At 42.0% G+C, this 13,620-nt stretch overlaps 1 protein-coding gene across 1 annotated transcript in view; it reads left to right on the top strand.

Annotated features, from left to right (window-relative positions):
- Nucleotides 1-1,327: 1,327 nt before the first annotated feature.
- Nucleotides 1,328-13,620, top strand: part of CEP192 (centrosomal protein 192) — a 166,290-nt gene continuing 153,997 nt past the window's right edge. Inside the window, exons 1-5 of the mRNA XM_061594728.1 lie at nt 1,328-1,499; nt 3,014-3,203; nt 3,945-4,064; nt 6,625-6,770; nt 10,418-10,470. Of these exons, the coding sequence (XP_061450712.1) occupies nt 3,037-3,203; nt 3,945-4,064; nt 6,625-6,770; nt 10,418-10,470 (486 nt within the window). The 5' untranslated portion in view covers nt 1,328-1,499; nt 3,014-3,036. The remainder of the gene's footprint in view (nt 1,500-3,013; nt 3,204-3,944; nt 4,065-6,624; nt 6,771-10,417; nt 10,471-13,620) is intronic.

The following is a 13,620-nucleotide window of genomic DNA, read 5'->3' as shown; positions in this document are numbered from 1 at the left end:
AAGCAGGAGGTACTTGTGACACACCATTGCCCTTCACTACTCCTGTAAGGTGGGGTAGGGAACTGAGGGCAGAAAGTACCCTTCTCTCTGACCCTTGGGATGCTCCCCAGGCCACACCCTTCATTGTTCGGCTCCGCAGCTTCTTTGAGTGCTTTTGCCTGGCTGCAATGTGTTCCTGTACTGTGATTATGCATTTTGCTTCCCTTGATAGAGGTGTGTACATGCAGAAATCTCTTAACGTGTGGCTAAAATGTAACCTACTCTACAAAAATAAAGTCATATCTGTAACTACCCAATTTTGCCTATGGTCCCACCCACCATGGGCATGTGAACCCCAGAGGGTTGCCTCGGGCTCAAAAACATTCCCCACCCCTGCTCTAAGGTAAGCTGTTGAAAAAAGGATTCTTCCTGAAGGGAAGCTCAGTGGGTTACTACTCAGGATGGACATCTTGTTGCAGAAGGCAAGCGACAAGACATCCTCAACTGCTGATGTAACTAAAGAATAATTGGCAAATACTACTTGTCTCTAAACAGGGTGGTTTATAACAGAAGCTAATGAAAGTCGCTGATTCATAGGGTTGCCATAAGTCGTAATCGACTTGAAGGCATATAACAGTAACAAAGCTTGTCTAAGTATTGTGTATTCAAGAAAGCCGCTATCAATCCCTACACAATAGTACATAGCAGACTTTCCTCTAAGTAAACAGTATTTTTGTGTTTCTTGTAGCAATGTTCAAGGAGAAATTTGAAAAAGAATGAATCGTTTTTATACCAAGGTAAAATTGATAACGAAGGCTGCAGTCCTAGTGATGTCTACTTCACGGGTAGTAGTGCCACCTGTTGTCAGGATAAAATTGGGATAGCTGTCTCTTGCCTTTGATTTTAGAGGATAAAAATTGCTATAGCTGGAATGTAGGAACTATTATGCTTTATCGCAGCATTATTTTAGATGGAATTGTGTTCTGGATATAGGTACGCCTGGCATATTGTAAACCTTTGGGCAGGGCTGTCTTTGATTCTTAAAAATAATAACTACAACACGAATACACTTTTAGGTGCTTTGTAAATGATTAATAAACAGACAGGAACGCAAGATACATCAGTATCGCGGAATCCCAAGCTCGTTGAACAACCCACCTGCTACAAGTTTAGTTCCATCTTTTCCGGACTGTTTGAAAGTAGCGTATCATCAACCTCTCGTCCAATGAGCGAACCGCAGCACTTTCCTTCTGGTCTTTCTCATAAACCAATAGAATTCGCCTGTGTTTCCCTCCCTTCCCTGCTATTAAACGAAATCTACAGCGGGTTTCCTAGGCGCCAGGTAGGAAAGGGAATAGAGGGGGGCACACGCCTGCGCACTTAGTTGAAGGGAGGGGCGTTCCTGTCTACAGAGCTCGACATTTGTGGGGGCTGTCGTGACGTTTTCGAACGGTGTCCTTTCGCGTCAGTGCGCGTGCCCAGAGGCGGCCGCGCCGCAGCTCCGCTCGCCTTTCCTGTGGGTGAGCGTTTTGATTGTGTATTTTTTTTTAAGGGAGAAAGACTGAAAGCAGCCGTTTGATGTCCATTCGGGGGAGGGGGGTAGTTTCGTTTATCTCTCGCTTCTCCCAACCCCCATCTCCGGTATTGGCGGCTAAGTAAATGATCTTGTGGGGGGACTTGTGGGGAGGCGTGTTTAGGAGACCAAGGAGTGGGAGCCCGTTTAGCGGAAACTCTAAAGGAAAAAGAGCGTGTCTTTACTTTTCTCACCTCTCCTCAGCTCGTTTCCTCAGCCCAGCTTACTTCGTAGGCAATACTAGAAGTCGGTGCCCTCCATGTGTGTCTGGTGCGGCTAAATTATACTCCGCGAGAGAAGACGCATCTTTTCTTCCTTCCTTCCTTCTGTTGTGTGTGCCTTTTGAAGCGTTCATAGTCGCGTGTAGTTCCCTTCCCGAAATTACTCTGAAGAAAGTTGATAATGAAGATAAACTTGAACCAGGACTCAATCCCGCAATTTATTAACGCCAGTTGGACTGTGTTGAAGTATAAAGCAGTGTTTTTAAGCATGTGTAGAGTGCTTTTTCTTTACCATGCTACAGTCTGCCACTGCATTTGCAATTGGAGGCCTCGGCCTTTTGGTTTTGCTGACAAGTCTTGAGACCCGTAGTGCTGCTTGTGACCAAACGTGCGTAGATGAAAGCGCTTTGAGCGGTAGTGGCGACCTACGCGTCTATTTAACAATTGCAGAAAAAGACCTTTTAGAGTTCTGTAGACTTAGTAAGGAGAATGGGAGCTGCTTTTGTCATCAGACAAATACTCTTACCTATCTTCCAGATTTTTGAAGAATTTATGTAGGTGTAAAATATATATTTGGAGTTGCCCAAAACTTTGTTGTGATTCAGGATTTTTTTTGAACACAGGGAATTTGATTGTAGTTCTCACATTTTCTTCCTAAATAGTAAATATTCTGTTTGAAAAGCATTAATAAAAAACTGAGTGTATATATTTTTTCCTCAGATTTTTTCAGGTGCTACACTCTAGAAACAACAAGAAATCGATGCCAATCAGCTTTAAAAGCTAAATATAGAGCCTGCACTATGTGTAATCAGTTGTCTAATGAGCTCTGTTCCTGAAAATAATTTTGGACTACTATGTCATTTTGCTTTCAAACAGCTTGTACCTGTTCCAGCCCTTCAAATGTTCATTCCTTTTGTGTTGCGAATTTCCAGGGCATATTAAGAGGCCTGATGCTTGACTCACAATGTCTGTTTTTGAGGAAGATCTAGGAATGCTATGTTACTCTTGTGTTAGTAGTAGTACCAAAGTCAGATTGTGGCTTTTGTTTTGGGTGGTTTTGTTGCTTGATAATATTGAGCTCCTGTAGCAGTCTAGGAGCTTTATGAAAGGGAAAACATCTCACTATACACTTATCATCTGAGAAAAAAAGACTAGATAATGGGATTTAAAAGTACTGTTAAAATGGAACACTTTCTGAATATTACCTTGCTGCCTTTGTGTAACTTTTTAAAAACTGTAGGAGAGTTATGAGAAGACAGTGTAATGGAAGACTTCAGATGTATTACGGATGAGACGTTTCCAAGTGTTTTGGCCAACCCGCTAGCTAGTCACACAAGTGACATTTTGGATAATGTCACAATTTCATCAAATCTTGGTTTACCAGTAGCTGCTTCAACTGAAGCCAGGCGGAAAACTAGCTCTTATCACGGGTAAGACATTTGTTAGCTCACATCTAAAAATGTGTAGGGGATTATAGGGAAGGATCCATTGACTGAAGAATTGCTCATGGCTGTTAATTTCCAAATTGGAAATTGTTTCCAGGCTTGACTTCCCATTTCAATCATTGTATGATACATGATATAGATGGATCCTTAGAAATCTTACATAAAACTTGTGAAATACCATGCAACAAGCTCTTCATTATGTGTTACACTGAAATGTCAGACATTGATTAGTGAACTGAAGGACGTAAAGCAGATACTGATTAAGGGGCAATGTGGAGACTACTCCATCTCTCTTGTGATGCGATATGCAGCTGGCCCCAAATACATTAAAATCTTAGTTTAAAATTGGAAAACCATGAAGAAGAAGCAAATATATTATTTAAAGGGCCGCTCTAGTGAAGAGTTTCTAAAGCTTGGGAGAGTACCTTCCCTGCTTGATCTTGCTTACTTTGGATTACTAACAGAGGCCAATTTATCATGTAGCTAATGTGGGGAAGTAGTACTACTTTGTAAGGCCTCCCATCCTTTGCCATATATGGCAGGGAAAAAATTAGGGTACACTTGTAGATGAGCAGCAAATGTATTTGGTTGTCTGTATTGGTGAATCTTACAGTGGTTGATAACCTTATGCTTTCCTTATGCTTAAAAATCACTGAAACTGTCTTCTCAAGAACAGAGATGAGAACTTGCAAGATAATTGGGTGTTTTATTTTCTCTGTGCTGCAGACAGTGTGATCAAGCTTCTTACGTGGAAAGGAGACTCTCTACTCCGTTAGCATCTTCCTGTACTGGTGAATCTGATTCTGATCCAAGAAGAAATCTCATACTTACCTTTCAGGATACTGTGTAAGAAATAGATTATCTAATCTTATGTTTCATCTTGTACACTGCCCTGTATTGGAATTAACAATAATGTGCTGGATCCAAAGATTCCCTTCTGCTCACAGAAGGACCCCTTTTCCTTACAATTAAAACCCTTGGATCCAGCTTTTGTAACTTTTAAGATACATTCTCAAACTGTCTTTGACAATTGGGTTTCATAAATCCCTTGTTTAGGTGTTGTTGCATATGTCATCACAAATTGTAGAACCAGGATAGGGAACCTGTGGTCCCTCGAGTGTTGGTGGACCTCAACTTTAATCATCCCAACCCTGACCATTGCTCATGCTGATGGGAATTGCAATTGAGCAACATCTGAAGGTCCACAAGTTCCTCTCCGTTCTAGACAAATAAGGCCATGAAACGTAACCCTTATCTTTTAAGAAGCATGCTAAGATTAACTTACTAATATTAATAAAATTGCTACTCAAAAGAGTTTCTTAGACTAATTTCTGTGGCATCCCACAAGAGTACCTATAGCCAGATAGTAGATAGCAAACTCACTCACTTGAGTCCCCTTGTGGTTCTAGGAACAAATCTTATATGCCGCTTATTAGGTCTACCCTCTGATTGTATGGTGTATGCTGATCTTTCCAAATATAATGCCTGTTCAAGGATAAATGAATTTCCTGTTGAGAATGTGTAGGTAGATGTTGCTAGTCAAACTATCTTGTGTTTTAAAAAGTCTGTTGAATCCAGTAACTAGAGTCTTGGGTTAGTTTATGGAAAAATACTTCTATGAATTTGGGATGAACTTAAATTACTTTTCAGATCTTAGCCTTAGTACTTCTCATTTAACTTAGTCTGCTATTGATATTACTAGTTGAGAAGCACTAGAAAACTATAAATGTTACATGAACAGTAGAAACTCACCTCCCATCCTAGAATTGGGTGACTGTCATTCGGCCGCCTGGCAGATGTGCTGTGGGATGCCATGGGGTACCATCTTGCCCCCAATGCTAACATCTACATGAAGTCTTTGGGAGTGGTTATCAGGAGATTTGGGGTGAAGTGTCAGCAGTACTTTGATGATACCCAGCTCTGTTTCTTTGCAACATCCGAATCAGAAGAGGCCATACAAGCTGTGGACTTGGTGATGGGCTGGATGAGAGCCAATAAACTAAGTCTGAATTCTAGCAAGATGAAAGGGCAATGGGTTGATGGTTCCCAAGTTTGAGTAATTGGTCAGTTGCCTGCTTTGGATGGGGTCATACTCCCTCTGAAAAAACAGGTTTGTAGCCTGGGGGTGCTCCTGGACCCATATTTGTTGCTAGAGGTCCAGGTGATCTCCATGGCTAGGAGTGCCTTTTACCATCTTCAGCTGGGAAGACAGTTGCAGCTGTTTCTGGACCAGGATAGCCTAACCACTGTTGTCCATGCACTGGTAACCTCCAGGCTGGCTTATTGTAATGCACTCTATGTGGGCTGCCCTTGAGGTTGGCCTGAAAGCTGCAGCTGGTGCAAAATGTGGTGGTACAACTGCTCACCGGGCAGGGTGTTGCCAACATGTCACCCCACTGCTGAAATAATTGCATTGGCTGCTCGTTAGCTACCTGGCCAAGTTCAGTCTGGTTTTGGCGTACAAAGCCCTGTATGGCTTGGGACCAGGATACCTGAAAGATTGTCTTACCCCTTATATATCCAGTTAATCACTGTGCTTTGCAGGTGAGGGCCTCCTGCAGATACCATCTTATTAGGAGGTCTGTGCCGCACAACATAGGAAGTGAACTTTTAGCGTTGTGGCACCTATCCTTGGGAATTCCCTTCCTTTAAATATTAGACAGGCGCCATCATTGTTGCCTTTTGGGCGCCTGTTGAAGACCTTCCTCTTTCAACAAGCCTTTTTAGTAGAGATCTTCTCCCATTCTGCGTCTGTGTTGGAATTGCTTTTTAAGAGGTTTTTAAAGCTCTTTTTAAAAAAGTTTTGTTTAATATGTTTTGTTTTAATATATTTTAAAGTCTGTTTTTAAGATGTTTTAGAGTGTTTTTAATGTTTTTGTTTGCCACCCTGGGCTCCTACTGGGAGGAAGGGCAAATTAATAAATCCCTACTGGGAGGCAGGGAACATAAATAAATAATATTCAAACTTGCATACCTTGTTGGAGATAGGAGAACTTATGAGAATATGTTTATCAGAATATGTGCTTATTGAAAGATAAAGGATAATAAACAACCTTAGGCTTCCTATCCACTATGGTAAAGAAGAATTCACAACGTTAAACACAAATTAAAGTTGAGTTGGAAGCCTTTTACTAAAAATTGGCAACAGCTGTATGTATTGTATAAGCTTATGTCTTTCTTTTTTTACTATAAAATTAGTAAAACAATTTTAAAAACTGCAGCAAACTGCAGTCTTAAGTACAGTCCAGGTTGTGATCCCTGTCTACATGATGCCCATCTAGAACTCTGAGGGTATTCTGGAATATATAGCTCATTGAGGTTTAGCTAAACAATGCAGATGGAGCTATCTGATGTTTACAACTTAGCAGCTGTAAAATTATGATAACATTCATTTTATCTTTCTCAGAGAAAACTGTAATAAATCTTCAGAAAATAACTTGATGTCAAACCAGAATGTTTTGCAGAGGAGACAAAACCAACATTGCACTGATGAATGCTCTGGTAACAGTGGGGCTTCTTTGCATGAGAAGCTTTCACTTGAACACTTGGAAGGTAGGTACATTTCACAGTGCCTGCTGTATGTATATTGAATGTTAGCATGAGGCCACCCAAAAATAAGGTAGTAGCTTCTACATACTGGACGCCCTAGAAATGCAGAAGTACAAAAGAAAATGACTTGTTAAAATAAACACAAGCACTGTATGACACAAACCTGTTAACCTAAACAGTGTTGATGGTCTACAAAATATGAGGGTTTTAAAGAAACCAGGTGCTAGACTTGCACAGTCTGCATACCAGTTAAGTACGTAATGTGCTGTACATTGTGTCATGAACCTGTAATGTTCATGAGTTATTAAAAATCTCATAAGCAATACTTTGGCTTAAGCAAGGGACTCTTGGAGATTTTTCAGTTAGAAAAGACAGGCCTCTGACAAGGCAATATTCTAAGTTTCTCTTTCCAGCTGAAGACGGTTAGAAGAAGCCTTAACAAGCTGCACCTGGTTATCTTTGCTGATTAGCAAGTGCCTGGCACTCAGAGTCATCCCTGGCCTGTACAGTTTGAAACACAGTTGGGAGGGGGGCCTGAAGGCGCGAAAACGTGAGAAACACCTAGAAGAAGGTTACATCAGCCATGCCCTGATTGGTCAGTTAACCTTGGGCCGTTAGGATGATTTTCCTTAAGTATAGGGCTGGGGACCCATAGCCTCTGTTCTCTGCTGACTTGGCACCAGAGTTCCAATCCTTCCTGCCTTTATGGTTCCAGAGGGTTGCCTATGGGAGGTAACCTATGCCTGGTTCCATTGCTTTATGTTTAACATCCATCTCTCTGAGGAGAGGTGCCACTGCAACCAACTACCTCATGTGTAAGTAGTTAGGTAAGCTAGTTTGTTATTTTCTTGTTGTGTGTATGAATTCTCTTGTTTGTACCTAAACCCCTGTTTGGGTGTATGGTCTTAAAGGATTATTTGCTGCTATATATTTGATGTGTACTTATATACCTTAATAAAGCTACTTCTATTTAACCTGGTGTGTTCATTGGGAGAAGGGGTGGTCCTTGATTCAGTGTCTTGGCCATTCTCAGTCACGAACTACCAAAGAGGGAAGAAGAAGTTGAAAGCTTAATTCTATTTTGTGGGTTTTACCAGAGGTTTCCTGACAAGGAGTGTAACGTTTGGCTCTTGTCTTTTTGGACCTTGGTTTAACTAGTGTCTGGGCTCAGAGATCCCCTGGCTCTGAGTGGACCAGTAATCAGGGGTGGTGGCAGCCTACCTTCTACCTTGCAGGGTTGTTGTGAGCGTACACAGCCTTGGCAAGGGTGAAGTGGTATTTTCGGTTCCAGTCCCAAATTTCCTAAGGGTGGGGTTTGGGTCTGACGCATGATCCCTGTGCCTTGACGGTAGGGATTCATGACACATTGTGCTGCGTTTGTTGAAGACAGTTCAGAAATTTCAACTGCAGAATGCAGTTGAACAGCTAGTAGTTGTGGCCAGGATCTGAATGTATTGCACAAATACTATGCCAGTTGCACTGGTTTGCACATCAGAACTTCTGATGGGGCATTTCAGGTGGTTCCCCATGCCCTTGAGGTTCAGTTGGCCTCCACCAAGGATTGAGCCTTTGGTGTGGCAGGCTCTGCCCTATGGAACTCCCTACTAATAGAGGTTCAGCTTGAACCATCCTTCCTTTCTTTCAGGCATCTCCTGAAAACTGACCTTTTTAGACAGGCCTTTGTAGCACTAATTTCTCCCTAACCAGTGCACTATTTATTGATGCTTTTATTATTGTTTTGAATGATGTTTTTATTTGTTTTGTACATTGTAAGCTGCCTTGGTGTACTTCTATGAAAAGTGCAGGTTATAAATATTTTAATTAATAGTGTTTGTTATGACCTTTCAAAACTCGAAATGGTTTGCGACCTGCTTGCCTTGAGGGCTGTCTACACTTGTTGCTAATCTTAAAATCTAATTTGGAGACCATGTTGAGATGCCACTCTGTAAAAACAGTTAGGCTAGTGGGCACATAGAACAGGGGTGCTTCATTGGTAGCCTCCAATTATGGATTAAGGTTCCAAGTAAGATCAGATAAGCCCCCATCTTTGCTAACTTTAATTTGTCCTTAAAGACCCCTTTTTTCATCATGGCCTTTTGGGACTAATCTAGGTTACTAAATGTTGTTCTTGAGAACTGGGTGGGCTATTTTGTTTGCATGCTGATGTATGTTTTTGGTAATTGGATATTTTCATTTCTAACTAGTTTTACTATCTGATTCTATGAGTTTGTACATGGTTGTAGAATATTAGAGCAACTTGAAACCGAGAATGCTGGTGTCCATTAGAAATTAACCTGCTCTGGAGAGAGGGAATTTAGGATTGTGGGGGATATATTTGGGACTAGCAGTTAGTTTCTGAGGTTCTTTAGATTTTTAACTTTTGAGCTGTTTGTTTGCGTGCTGCTTTTATAGAGTTGCCTTTTAGTTTATCCTATATACTAACAGTAGACTCACTTTCCAAGTTGATCCTAATGTTGCCAAAATGGTGCCATTGATTTGCAAGAGTAGGCTTGGTGCAATCCTAATGTTTGCAGGAGTTCAAAAAAGCCTTGGAGAGAGACACACCCACCCCCTCCCCCTCCCCCAAATAACCCAGTAGAGATTAAGCATGCCTAGTTAGCATAGAAAGCTGCCTGACTTGGTGGGGATAGACAAACTTGGATGGGGGGGTGGAGAATGGAATAGAGCAGGGGTGCAGAACCCCTGGCTTACAAGGCTAGTAGGCCCACCAGGCTGTTTGACCAAATAATGCTATCCTTTGTGCCTGATGTCATATGTGATGTCTGGCACTAGAAACATCAAGCTGTGGCTTGCAACCAAGCAGTGGCTATAGTAAAGAAGCAGCAGGAGGGCCCTTCAAGTGTGCTTTCAATTCTTTCTTAACATCAAAAGTTGGCACTTTTAAAATTTGGCACCTATTCTGTCACTGTGCACAGCATTCTTCCTTTGACTTGCCTGCTTGAATTCAAACTGGCAATGCAAAGAATCTTCTCTGCAGACACAGTTCAGACAATACCCACAAAGGACTGTGGCTCATCTGCCATCATTATGATGTCAAGTGACTTGACAGGTGGGTGGCCTCGCCCACCTGTCAAAATGGCCCACATGGGTGGAGGACTTCAGGATCTAGCCCATCAGCCAGATCCTGCTGAGTATCCTGAAAGGAGACGAGGCTGGTTCCCTGGAACCCTGGAGTATTTCCACCATAGTACAAGATTTTGTTGCGGGGCTTGCTTGTTTGACTGTATTATTTATGGTGCCCTATAATAATTAATTTGAGCGCCCCTGAATGTAGAATGTATTTGAAGGATGGATATTGAAAGGAAATGAAACAAGCCACATTCTTGAACAATGGAATACTTGATTGGTTCATTATTTACTAAAGGTTCTTGTTAGTGTTTTTTTATGCACAGTCGTGAATAGGAGACGGAGATCCCCCCAGAAAAATTTATTTTGCCATATTAAGATAAAATAGTTTTACTTGCATAGCAAGAGGAATTACATAAAATTTACTGGCAATGTAACCCATGTACCACTTTGGTTAAGGAATTCCTGGCAAATTCTTTACCATGGTTGCCTTTGTAGATCTGCCTGCTAATAAATTCAGAATTAATGTAGTAGAAAAAAACATGTTGCATTTTAACTTTCAGATTTGACGGCTAGAATATTTGTTTCATTGGAAAAAGACAGCGAAGACTACAAGGTAATTTTCTGCAATACGATATAGCCTTGATTGAAAACTAATGTAGCAATAAAGTAAATATCTCATTCTGTAGAACTTAGTGTTTACTGTTGTCCTACAAAGAATTTTTAACGCTCCAATTCTGACTTTAGTGTTTCAGTGGGGATTAAAAATAGCAGTAAACATTCTACATAATTTTGGCAATGTTCAGACGATCCTTTCTAAACCCTCCTCCAATCTGTACCTGGTGAGAAATCAGGAGAGGGCATTAGGACTGTATTCTTCTTCAGTGTGGGAGTGTAAGAGAACTGAAACAAGGTTTAATATCTGAGGTGTTAGCAGGCACCCCACATTCAAATAACCATTTTGATATCTTAGCTACAATTAATAATTTTTGTTTGCTCTCTTCTGCACTTTTTCCAGCTGTCCTGAATTGTCTTTTTTGAGACAGGGCAACCAGATTTTTTTTGCAGTATATTCCAAAGACGCATGTACTATTAATTGATGTAATCTAATATTTATTTATTTATTCCACTTGTATACTACTTTTGGTGAAAATATCTCAAGATGGTCTACAGTAATGTCCTATATTTTGAAGGCAACTACACCATTAATTTATAAAATTTAATTATTACTTATTACATTTATATTTTTTTAATGAAAATCTCTCAAGGTGGTTGTCATAGTTGTGCTCCCAGGATCCTTAGAGTCTGTCCTGTTCTTACTAGAATTGTTAGGAAGCAAGAGACTTCCGAGCAGCAACAGAAATGTGGGCAACACCAAGGCAGTATCAGTATCATTCCAAAGTCAGAGTCCACAACAAAGGGGTTAGACAAGAGGCAAGGTCATATCAGTCCAAAAGTCATAGAGTCCAAGCAGTCCATGGGCAAAGCAGGGCAAGTCAAGAAACAGGTCTGGGGTAGTCTGTGGTCATGTCTGGAGTCAGCAGGAGATCAGCAAACAGGTCAAGTACAGGGCTGGTGCATAGATGTTGTTCAAGAAGGTCTTCCATCCTAGCACTGGGGTTCCTGAGCTGGAGCTGCTTGAACCACACCCCCAGCCTCAGCTGAATCCTATAAATCACCTGCAGCCAGACCTTTACTCCTGAGGAGATGTTGCCTGCATTTCTCCAGACAGGACAGGTCTCCAGATGGTGTTTTGAGGCAACACCTCTCTCTTGGGCTTGGGAGCAATTTATCCTTGATGCTAGAGGTCGAATTTTCCTTAAGTGCAGTTGGCCCTTCTTTAGCCTTGTCACAGGACCCTGGCTCCTCACCCACAGATGGAACCTGACCCAGGGCTGGGTCTACGGCCAGAGCTTCCTGATTTCTCTCTGATGAGGACTCCCCCACCTGGGATCTGATGGAGTCCCAGGCTGTATTTTCCTGCCAGGGATCATCTGGTGAGCACTACTTCACTTGGGTTTGGTACTCTTCTCCTTCCAGGACCCATAAGCTAGTTTGTCATCCGCAGTGTAACACTCCCTGCGTATAGGCCCTAATTTTTTTTGTAGTGATAGTTCCCTTCCCCCATCCCACTCTGCCTAGCTTGCTACTGGGCTTAGTAACGCAGACCTGTTTCCTTACCGTTTCCTCTAGCTTCTCTGTCTTTGTAATTCAACCCCTTTTCTTCTAGTTCCTTTGGCTCAGTTTTCTTGCTCTGCAGCCTGTCCATTGCCACACTTGATTCAGATGTAACAGAGAAATAGACCTGGATATCATCAGCATACTAGAGGTACCTTACTCCAGATACCCTAATGCCCACTCTTAATGGCTTCATATAAGTGTTAAACAGCATTGAAGACAAGGTAGTACCTGCAGTACCCCATAACACAACTACCAGGGAGACCAAGGTATTGTTGTGTGGTAGACCCCTATAAATAATGTATGTTGCTATATAGGTCGATATAATTATATAATAATAATAATAAACTTTATTTCTACCCCGCCCTTTTTCCAATAGGACTCAGAGCAGCTTACAACTAAAAACAACACCATTAAAACATACAGAAATATACAATTAAAATAGAATTAAACTATGAGAAAAATTAAAAACCATAAAACATACGTTAAAACAGCGGACAATTTAAAATAATAAAATCATATACTGTAGACACCAATCCTATGACATTTAATCTTGGTCGTTCTCTATCCCAAATGCCCATTGAAATAAAACAGTCTTTACTTGTCGCCGGAAAGACGGCAAGGAGGGAGCTAATCGCACCTCACTCGGAAGGGACTTCCACAGCCTAGGGGCGGCCACCGAAAAGGTCCTATCTCGTGTCCGTGTCATATGTACTTGCGAAGGTGTGGGGAGCACAAGAAGGGCCTCACCTGAAGATCTCAAATCCCAGACAGGTTCATGTAGGGAGATACGATGTCAAATAGTCTGGACCTGAGCTATATAGGGCTTTGTAGGTCAAAACCAGCACTTTGAATTGTGACCGGAAACAAATTGGCAGCCAGTGGAGCTGTTGTAACAGGGGAGTTGTATGGTCCCTGTAACCAGCCCCGGTTAGCACTCTGGCTGCAGCTCTTTGTACCAATTTAAGTTTCCGAACAGTCTTCAAAGGCAGCCCCACGTAGAGCGTGTTACAGTAGTCTAAGCGGGATGTAACCAAGGCATGCATCATCCTAGTCAGAACAGGCAGGTCCAGGAACGGGCGCAGCTGGAGCACCAGTTTTAGTTGGGCAAAGGCGCTCCTGGATACAGCAGTAATCTGGGCCTCCAAATTCAAAGCTGAACATAAGAACATAAGAAGAGCCTGCTGGATCAGGCCAGTGGCCCATCTAGTCCAGCATCCTGTTCTCACAGTGGCCAACCAGGTGCCTGGGGGAAGCCCGCAAGCAGGACCCGAGTGCAAGAACACTCTCCCCTCCTGAGGCTTCCGGCAACTGGTTTTCAGAAGCATGCTGCCTCTGACTAGGGTGGCAGAGCACAGCCATCATGGCTAGTAGCCATTGATAGCCCTGTCCTCCATGAATTTGTCTAATTTTCTTTTAAAGCCATCCAAGCTGGTGGCCATTACTGCATCTTGTGGGAGCAAATTCCATAGTTTAACTATGCGCTGAGTAAAGAAGTACTTCCTTTTGTCTGTCCTGAATCTTCCAACATTCAGCTTCTTTGAATGTCCACGAGTTCTAGTATTATGAGAGAGGGAGAAGAACTTTT

The sequence above is a fragment of the Rhineura floridana genome, chromosome 1, assembly GCF_030035675.1.
Source record: "Rhineura floridana isolate rRhiFlo1 chromosome 1, rRhiFlo1.hap2, whole genome shotgun sequence".
Taxonomy (NCBI): Eukaryota; Metazoa; Chordata; class Lepidosauria; order Squamata; family Rhineuridae; genus Rhineura; species Rhineura floridana.
Note: the sequence above shows the minus strand (reverse complement) of the source record. Positions and strands in the feature narration are given on the sequence as shown.